At 39.4% G+C, this 10435-nt stretch overlaps 1 protein-coding gene across 1 annotated transcript; it reads right to left on the bottom strand.

The window, feature by feature from the left end:
• Positions 1 to 1468: 1468 nt before the first annotated feature.
• LOC114160499 (somatostatin receptor type 5-like) lies at positions 1469 to 9373 on the bottom strand. The gene is made up of 4 exons (XM_028043103.1): positions 8884 to 9373; positions 5654 to 6349; positions 5213 to 5554; positions 1469 to 3953 (listed from the first exon to the last, which is right to left on the bottom strand). The coding sequence occupies exons 2-4, from the start codon at positions 6326 to 6328 to the stop codon at positions 3879 to 3881; spliced, it is 1092 nt and encodes a 363-aa protein (XP_027898904.1). The 5' UTR covers positions 6329 to 6349; positions 8884 to 9373; the 3' UTR covers positions 1469 to 3878.
• Positions 9374 to 10435: the final 1062 nt, after the last annotated feature.

A 10435-nucleotide genomic window follows, 5' to 3' on the forward strand; every position in this document is an offset into this window, starting at 1 on the left:
TTATGAAAACACATAAACCAAACACTTTCTCTATCTGACTCAACAAGACAATCATCCATCATTAATCTCAGTTAATATTTCTGCAAACCCAGTATCACTATCAAATGGAACACATTGTGCAATGACTTTCCTAGAGTTGATTTTCATGTTTTGGCCTTATGTTCTTGATCCAATACTCAGAAATCCAGAAAAAATTCAGCAAACCAGCCTCCCTGCCATTAACAGTGGTACCGACCCATACAATAATTAACCTCACTGGTGCTTTTGTCTACTCATTATACACATTTCTTCAAGCGCCAGAATGTGTGACACAGAGGGTTTAATATAGCCACAGGCAGGTGCTGCAGAAATAATAACAGACTATCACAAAAAATTAGCAGAGAGCCGTTAAACAATAGTGAACATTCCTGAAAGCTGTGCTGTACACATTAAGTAGAGGAATGAGAAACCATCCACACATGTTTAATACAATACATGCTTCAGTATGTTATGATAAAAATAATACATTAATGAGTTGTTAGGGGGAGTGGGTTTGGTTAATTTGTGAGTACAGCAACAGATACTTTTAAACCACCTCAGGCTATTTCTGTCTTCAGCCTGGTATTCTCAGAGCAACACCACAATGCTCCAAACTGTATAAAAGTTAAACATTAGGCAAGGACAGCGTAATACTGTGTATTAGACTTCTAATAAACCGAACCAGTCTGTGCGCAGCAGTCTGTTCTTTGTATTGACTACAGTGTAAATGCTGGCATGCTTATGAGAAAACGGCAGCGATGGCAGTCTGTCTGGTTACAGATTACATAATGCAAAAAGCAATTAAAAAAAATGCAAACGGTATTTTTACAACTTCATTTGAGGTTTTCAACTGGAAAAAAAAGAGATTGGCTGTTCTCTATGGGTTGGGCATCAGGCTCTGCCTCAAGTAGAGGACTCTGGTATCTCGGTGTTTTGCTCTGGAGTGACGGCAGGGCGGACAGACGGAGCGGGGCTTCAGCTGCAGTAAAACGGGCGCCACTCCCGATTTACCGGTCCGTCTACATTCCAAACGTCACCTGTGGTGATAAGATTTGATCGTGACCTAAAGAGCGAGATCCAAGATACAAGCTGCCAAAGTGAGTTCAGCAAAGCCAGACTCAGCCTTGGAGAGAAGGAGAGAAGCTCTGTCATTGTGGGGAGCCTAAAAAAGAGCCGCTGCTTCTCCCCAACAAAAGGAGTTAGTAGAAATGGTTCGAGGATCTGACCAGGTTGCAATATCGGGTGTCTCCTTTTGGGCTTTTCCAGACACACCGCCAGGGATGACCCAGACTCCACCGGAGGGTCTGTGCATCTTTTTTTGGCCTGGGACACCTTGTGATCACCCAGAATGAGCTGGAAGATGCGGCGTTCCTCCTGGATCTGCAATCCCTGACAATCGGAGGACAGTGAATGGATGGATGTAAAAGCAATGTAGTTTATTGGCGTAACAATGTTTGCAAAGAACAAACTTTATTCTTCTTATAGGGCGTTTACATAGTAATTCAGTCTTGCATTTTTTAAAGCATTAATCTTAACTTTAATCACAGATTTACATAGAATAGCTGTTGAATGATTACTGCCTATTACTTACTAATGACCCTAAATCTAAAACAATACAATTCCAAAATAAATTTGGTTCACATTTCTTTCTGTTTCAGATACCATTAGTTTCCTAACAACATAAGCGTGACACTATATATTCACGCATACGCAATATAGTAATGTAGATTACATTATTGTCAGAAAATTAGATAAAATATTAGTTGATTTAGGTCAGTTTGGATTTCGTTAATTATTTTATATTGCTAAATACCACATTAAGGTCTTTCTGTAAGTTACAGTGTTTGGTGGCAAGGATAATCCACTGTAAGTGTTTGTGTCCTCAGGCATGGATTACCTTTAATATGCCCTTCAGTAACCAACTTCTGTTTGTTTTCCTTCTGTCAGGTAATCTTAGCCTCCTCTTATCTCTTTCTCAGAATCAGCCAACAATCCAAAACCAGCTCTCGTTTAGCAACTTTCTTCTGTTTTGTAATGATACTGTTTACGGTTTATTCTTTTTCCACTGACATTAAGGTTGATGGACCTGAAGGAGCGTGACAACAAACAAACAGGACATCAGAGGCTGCAGAATGTCTGCTGCGCCTTCACCCCTACGAACCATCTCAAAAACAGATTGTCGGTAAACAAGCTTGGAGAAGGGGCTGAACAAGACAATGCAATATATATGAGTGCACTTTAGACAAATAGCACAAGAAGGTGTGGTTGTGATATGATGTGAGAACACAAAATCCAGTGAAAAGAAAGGATACTTTTTTCAAGTTGTGGTATAGATTTCTTTCTTATTTGTGAAAACCCTTGAATTAAATGGTGGTGTTTTTTACCCCTAAAATTAGGGTGTACCAACATTCATAATACTGTATTCATGTTATCATTTATGTTGTATGCTCGATTTTTAGATTGACCTTTTATTTCAGAATTCACATTTTCACCAATACATATAAATGTGATGTGTCTTGTCATTTAATCGACCTATTTACTTGGTTAGTGTCTCAAACAAATTCAAACATCTTATGAACATTATTAACATTTGGTTGGGGTCAGGATACACCTGTGAGGAAATGTCAGTGTCAGTAGAAAAAACAGATAAAAATAAAAGATGTTAATGTCACACATATCATCCCACCCTTACTGGAGGTAAGCCAAAGAGAGAGAGAGAGAAAAAAAACAATTGGCTGTCTTTTTAGAAGACAATTTTCACATTACTAAAACATGTGTAAAAAATTTGCAAGTCAACATAAAACCCTAGAATGAGGCCCCCACAATGGCAGCCAGGAGGTCATTTTTCTCTCTGTTGCAACAAAATACTGCAAACATTACAAACTGAGAACTGGATAACATAAGACATATAACAACAGCTGGAATCAATCAGCTATATATGAGAGTATGACCTGCAGGATCTTCATTTTCTCCTAAAACTAAAGCTTTGACAAATCAGAATGTGCACAAACAACATCTGGTGGTGTCCTGGAATGTCTGGTACCATATTGTTGTGAAGTCCATTGGGGCTGGGTTTGCTCCCAACAGATGCCTTCAGATCCAGTCCAATCAGAGTTTATGGAGGAAGGGGGCTTGCAGCTGCCCAGTGGGCAGAGAAGGCTACTTGTTTGGGTGAGTGCTGCTGCCTTTTATGGAGAGATGACTGAAGCTCGTCAAAATCTTGTCAAAGCATAACGATCAACAGGTCGTCATGCTGTTGATCGTTCTTACCAATCACATTTTTTCCTCTGGATTTTATATTAGGACATCGATACTTCTGTTACACTTTCCCATTTTAGTCACATAGAGTACCACCAATCAGTTGATTCTTGCCAGTAAATAAATCAAACTATCCTGATTTGGTCACCTAGTGGTGAGCCATGTAGCAAAATACATCCTTACAAGATGTCTTTCTGTGCTAAATAACAGTCATTCTAAATATACAGCCAAAACAAATGGTATAGACAGCAAACTAAAACAAAGGCATTATCTTCTTAAAAACAGACACATAAAAACAAACAAAAAATAAGTCTAAAGGGATTAAAGTTGTTTGACAGTCTTGTAAATATTTTATATTACAACAACAAAAAATGATAACTGTCCATTGCAGTTTACAAAGACGTAACAAAAAAAATGCAGTGATTGGTAAAATAACTGTCTTCAGACAGTTCAGTGAGCCTCTGCAGAGATGTGACAGTGAAAAACAGGGCAAACCGAAATAAAGTCAGGAAATTCCATGTCAGTATGAAACCCCATGGGTAAAACGTCAGAATGCCTTGTGGTCCACCAGTGCACAAGTTGGATCAGCAACAAAACAGAAATTACTGGCAATCCGTTGCAGGTTTTGCGGTGAAAGGCTCAACATCGGGACTCTTTACAACCTCCATCTGGATGGACTGTGAAAAAATGAGACACAAATATGAGATTTAAGATTATGGAGCAGCACAGATTTAATCTCTCATATGGCAATTTATATGGCTTTCAGGTTAGACCATGTCTTTGTTTGGTTTCCATCCTTTCTACTTTCTGTTTATGAACTGTGCTCAGTGAAATGTTCAAAGTGTTGGATACTGTTTGTAACCCATGCTTGATGTAAAATACTCCACAATCGTTTCTCTGACCCTTCTGCTTTGTACCTTGGTCTTTAGGATGCTGCTTCTTCTCTGAGATTCTCTAACAATCCTCTAAATTGTCCACAAAGTAGAACTGTAGAATAAATAATCCACATGTAGTTTCTATTTACAATGCAATTTAATAATCCTCTGGATTATATCAAATGTTTAACACTAAAATGGGTAGACAACATTTGCACACCATAATTGTCAGTTTTGTATTTGTAAAATTTTCCTTCTACTTCAAAATTACACAATTAGACTTTGAGCTTTTATATTATGTACAATACTAAGTAAAAACAATAAGGTTTGTGGTTGTATTCGTACAAAAATACGTATGAAAACATCTAAATGGTGAAAACATCTAAATTTAAGGTTTTCCTCTTTGCCCCAGTATGTTTCAAAAAAGCATAACCCCAGAGAATAGTGAAGCATATTTGGATCCTGCTCATGCATGTCATCCAATACAGAAAAAGGCCTAACTTGCATGTTTAAGAGAAACAGGAAGCTGTGTTCACTCAGAATATTTTTCACATGGACATGTTCTCTTCTATGTAATTCATATTCATTGGTTTTTCCTGCTTGATTCTTTTTTTTTTTTTTACCCCTCCAGGGGGTCTTTTTGTGGGCTCTAGTGTCCCTTATATGACAGTAGGCTGACAGGAAACGGGGAAGGAGAGGAGGGAAGACATGCGGCAAATGTCGTCGGGTCCGGGAGTCGAACCCGCGACGGCCGCGTCGAGGACTCAAGGCCTCCAAATACGGGTCGCGCTAACCGCTACGCCACCCCACCCCGGCACGCCCCTTCCTGCTTGATTCTTGAAGGTTTGCAGAGGGGCTTGTGGCTACATCAATCGGTCAATATAATGTCATAGGAATTATGAGTGAGCAATTGATCTTTTTGATGGTTGGAAGAAAGCAGAGTGCCCTGAGAGAAAACAAGCATGAGGCACCATCTACATGCAGGGATTCCACACTAGGACCTACTTACTTTACAGGCATTATACACTTTCTGATTGAAAATAAGAACTTTTTTTTTTTACCTTATTGCCATTCTGTCTGCTCTCCACTAGGTCCGTAGTTGCAGTCACCTGCTTGTAGAAGCAAAGCACTGCCTTGAAGCTCTGTTTGAATTTGTCTGAGAGGAAACCGTAGAGGACTGGGTTGGCGCAGGAGTTGACGTAGGTGAGGATGACCATGGAAAAGTAGAGTTCAGCAGTGAATTTGCTCTCAGGGATGACATGAAACAGGTTGACAATGTTGACGATAAAAAAGGGAAGCCAACAAAGCACAAAGACCAGCACGATGATCACCACCATGCGAGTCACCTTGCGCTCTGACTTGCGCCGCTTTGTCAGGCCTGCGCGTAGGCCTGCAGATTTCACCTGAAAGACGGAAGATGGTGTGAGATTTTGAGAAGCTAAATTAAAGTCATAAGCTTTTTGCTAATTCAAGACAAAGAGGATATGTAAACATTTAATTACCTTGATGACAATAAATAGATAGCAGAGGGTGATGACAATCAGAGGGCCGAAGAAGCCCATGATGGATGTATAGAGGATAAAAGCAAGTGACCACTTCGCTGAAGGATCAGGCCAGCTTATGTTGCATGTGTTGAACTTATCCTGCACAGCTGAGAATATGGTGAGCGGCAGCGCCATCAGGAATGAAATAACCCACACCAGGCCATTTAAAACCTTGGCTACTCGGGGCTTTCGCCATCTGGCACTGCGAATAGGATAAACCACAGCGAGGAAGCGGTCAATGCTCATCAGCGTCAGGCAGAAGGTGGAGGCGAACTGGCTCATGCCATCAGAAGTCATGGACACCTTGCAGAGGAAATTACCAAATGGCCAGTAGGATAGCGCACTGTTGGTCCCTATTAAAGGGATCCCCAGGATGTAGAGTTCATCTGCCATGGCTAAATTCAGGATGTACATGTTGGTCACTGTCTTCATTTTGGTGTAGCGGGCAACTACAAAGATAACTAATGCATTACCCAAGAATCCCACTATGAAGACAGTAGTGTAGATTACTGCAGTAACCTCACTGAAGGGCATTGGTGGGGTTGTGTCTGAATCGTTGGTGCTGCTGGTATTCTCAGACATTATTGTCTCATTGTAGTTGGTCATGTTGAAGGAGGAGCTGCTGATGTCCATGCTGATGTTATGGAGGATTATCTTAAGAGAGAAAAGACATGTACACAATTGTAATGGTTATTTATGCTTCAACGGCAGCCATTACCTAGAAAGAACAATTCATTCTGACTGTTTGAGTATTCTGTGAATTCCTAGTTCAGAGAACAATTGCTATGTCAAACTTCTGCACTATACACACTGGACACAACACAGGTGTGTGTGGTAATCTCTGGGCAAGGGGCCCATATTTACCAAGAGAGGAGAGAAACTTTCCAGTGAACTGTCTGGGAACGTGGCCAACATGCAATTTCTTATAAAAGGAAATTGCACTTTTAGAAGAATGGCATCAGTTAAACAGTTTTAATGGCACTCTAGATGGACCAAATGTCAATAAAGGAGACAAAGATAAAAAAAAAAAAACGTGGGAAGTGGTTTGATATTTGGAGTGCTTAATGTGTTATTTATGTTAGCAGTAACATTATCAATGAAGAGCAATGTGTTTCCGAAATTACAATGTCCTTTTAAAAGATAAGAAGCTAAACGGATTTTAAAAACTGTTTGTCTTGGTTTATGGTTGTCAAGTATGAAATATCAGCTTTTTACAGTTCAAGTAAGCTAATATGATTTCCAAGTATCTAACTTTATCAAAAAAATATAGTCACAAAAAATAGGACATCTAATCATACAGTGTTGGTTTTCTAACACAGACTGTACTGTAGTTTCTTTCTTATTGTAGAAACATGGACGCTGACCTTTGCTAAGTCCAGTAAGGCCTGCGGTGCTTTAGATGTTGTGTACTGGGTTCTTTTTTGACCTCTTTGACAAGTTGTCCAGGTCATGATCGGTAGCTCCTGAGAAGTTTGGCCACTGATCCACATTTATTCCATTTGTGGGGAACGACTTTCCCTGTGGTTTGACAGGCTCCCATAACCTTAGAAACGCATTTGTAACCATTTCCTGAATGAATGTCAAAGGCTTTGCTTCACATTTGCTCTTAAATTTCTTTAGATTGGTGTGTGATCAGTTGCTTTGTGAGCTCAACTATCCTACTTTATGCTGTCTGACAAGTACTGTTTAAATGATTTATCTATTATGATTTTAATTGATTATTTGAACAAGTTGGATAGCTTGTTCCCTTAAAAGAATAACGCAATAATAATTTGAAAACTGTGTTTTGCATTCACTCAAGTTATCATTTCCTGATTTAAGAGTCTGTTTGATGTGCTGAAATGCAAGTACCGACATAAAAGCAAAGCAAAAAAAATCAGAAAGAGAGCAAATAGTCGCGGTATTATACTCCACAGCTTCAATAAATTTCTCTTAAAAGCCCCAAAATGCTTTTATTCAGATCAGTGAGTTTTGCTAAAAAATAAAAAAAAGTTTACAACACTGACAAGCAAATAATGTGTTGACATGTAAACAGACAACAATTTATTAAACAATCAATATTCACAGCAAAGCATTTTTTAAAGACTTAAAATATCCTTAACTGCAGGTGATGTCTAAGAAAATCCTGAACTTCACATATTCTGGTCAGATTCTGTTTCCAATCATAAAAAATGAGCCCATTGATCAAAGTTTAATGTTCTGACTGTAACTCAATCAGCTAAATGTTTCCGCACAACATAAATGCCAAACCTGTAGACATTATGCTAATCCTTGCAGTCATTATGACAGCAACCATTATGAATCTCGCTGCCCTAAAACGATAATAATCATATTAGTGTCAGTTGATGGACAGCAACCTTTGAGCCTTTGCCTTCAACAACTCGCGCAAAATGCTGAGGCGGCTGCAGCTAATGGAGAGTCGGATGGATAATTGTCAGATGTCAAACGTTGCAACCCGAGGCAGTGAAGATGTTTTGGACAAATAAAAACTTTTGACGTGAGGGCTCGCTGCACCGCGCTCCAAAACACTGGAGCGACGCGCAGCCCGCAGCGTGATGTTGGGAAAACAAACACGATATGTCTCTGTCCTCTTCAGGCCGCAGAGGGGTTTGACATTTCTGTTCATAAATCTCTAATTGCCAAATGCCGCAGCTTATAAAAGCGCTCATATGCCTGCCCGCTGGATTTATGCACACAGTAAAAAAATAAAAACTAAATAAAAAAATAAAAAAACCCTTGGGGCTTATTTACTCGCCCCCTTTAAACCATATGGCTTCGCGCGCTCTCCAGGGAAATTAACGGAAATAAGTTTTCATAATTAGGGTAACTGGTGACATCTTTAAGACAAAAATAAACAAAGAGCAAACTCCTTAGCGTGGGATAAATATTTAATTGACACAAAATTAGTCAACGATATCTAAAATTATCCTTGTCAGTCACAGATTATGGAAACTACAGACGGAACATCTACAAACAAAGGTATGCGATTTTTATTCAATTTAGTTACCTCCTATCCCACGGCAAATGTAGTATTATGTTTATAATGCGTAAAAATCCACAAGTAAATGTGGGAACTGGATTCGCTGTGCGATTCACACTGAAGATGTTCAGGGCCTACATACATGAAATCAATTTGTAATTTCACTTCCAGGTGTTGTCCATGCTGTGCAGATGGAGATCCAACCTACCTGTGCGCTTCTGCGACTCCAACGCTCATGCGGTGATGGGACTGTTCACTCTTACTGCGCTTCTCTCCCGATCCTTGATACAAACACCACTTGTTATCCAAGTTTGCTCTATTTTTCCTTAAATCCTCGTGCTCTAGCATCCATGCTGACATGCTCAGATTATTAACTTTCTTTTAGTAACTGCTTCAAAGTTCATCGGTAAGAACAATGCACCGCGCTCCTGCGAAGATGGGAAAGCCTCTGCGCAGCGGGAACCTTGTCTGTATTTAAGTGGGGAAAACGTCACACAGCGTTTGGATTAAACGGTCCCGCCCACGGCTTGTTGTCAACACCTCCAATACCATTTGTTGGTGCAAATTAAATTACAATAAGTTCATTTCTTTCCTCTTCTTGGCGGATTTCAAGCCGCCAACTAAAATATATACCTTTCCCTCTTCTACTGAATTAGTCCGATCTAAATGGTTGAGTCTGAGTCCTCCTGGAGGTGTTTGGGAAGAAAAGAGAAAAGATGGTGAATGGTGAGAACAGATTGGGCAGGATTAAGATTTGATGGTGGTAGTCTGAGCTCAAGTCATTAGTTTTATGTTGCGCTCATCTCGGTCAATGCAGAGTTAGCACAAGGCTGCTGCACATGCAGGCACACAGAATGTGTTTTATCTTGGACTTGTAGAGAGATGGACAAAATCTGATCCTCCAGTTTCACTAACTTGAGCAGTCAAAGTCTGTTTGCTGGTTTTGGAAAGTTTCTTTATTCATCCATTGTTTTTTGAATTTGGCATAATGTAACCGCACTCTGGGGGATCCAAAGTTGTTCCCAGATCAGGAAGGATAACTTATACCTCTAGCAAGTTCCTGGTTCCTCCAGCTTATTCCTTTGAATGCAGAGCGTCCAGTTCCACTTTCTTTTGATCATGATTGTAGATCTAATGAGTTTAATTTCCCTTGGTAGATGGGTAATTAAACCCATGGGTAAATCTACCCATCTGCATTTTGGTTCTGTTTGTTCTTTACCACCATAGACCTATCGTACACGTGCAAAAATATACTGGAGCAAATATCCTAATTTGCTAGATGCAATCTTCACTCTTAGCCCTCAAACCTACAGTACATGTCTCTCTCTATGTAAACTTTAACACATTTTTAATGTCAAAAAACCCCATTGTTATTCTGTTTGAAGTCATCTGATGCATTACGCTTGCTACCACTGGTAATTATCATTCACCATTACAAAAATAGAAAAGACAAAACAGTCCTTAATTTTAAATATTAATGTAACTAAACAAACATTAGAACATGTACTGTATTGCACATATTTTCATTTTTTCAAAAAGAAAATATGAGTATTTCTCTCAAATTGATCAAATTCCTGTATGTCATGCACTCAGATGTGCTTCCTTAGAGAAACATTACTGCACAATGCAAAGTGTTGACATTCAGTAATTAGATATGTTTTCAGTCAGAGTTTTCAGCAGCATAATCCAAGAATATCTGAAGATTAGGAAATTGTCACAGTTTGAGTCCTGATCTCCAGACCTTCTGCCTCAGCTCAAGT

Source organism: Xiphophorus couchianus, chromosome 16, assembly GCF_001444195.1.
Source record: "Xiphophorus couchianus chromosome 16, X_couchianus-1.0, whole genome shotgun sequence".
In the NCBI taxonomy this organism is placed as follows: domain Eukaryota; kingdom Metazoa; phylum Chordata; class Actinopteri; order Cyprinodontiformes; family Poeciliidae; genus Xiphophorus; species Xiphophorus couchianus.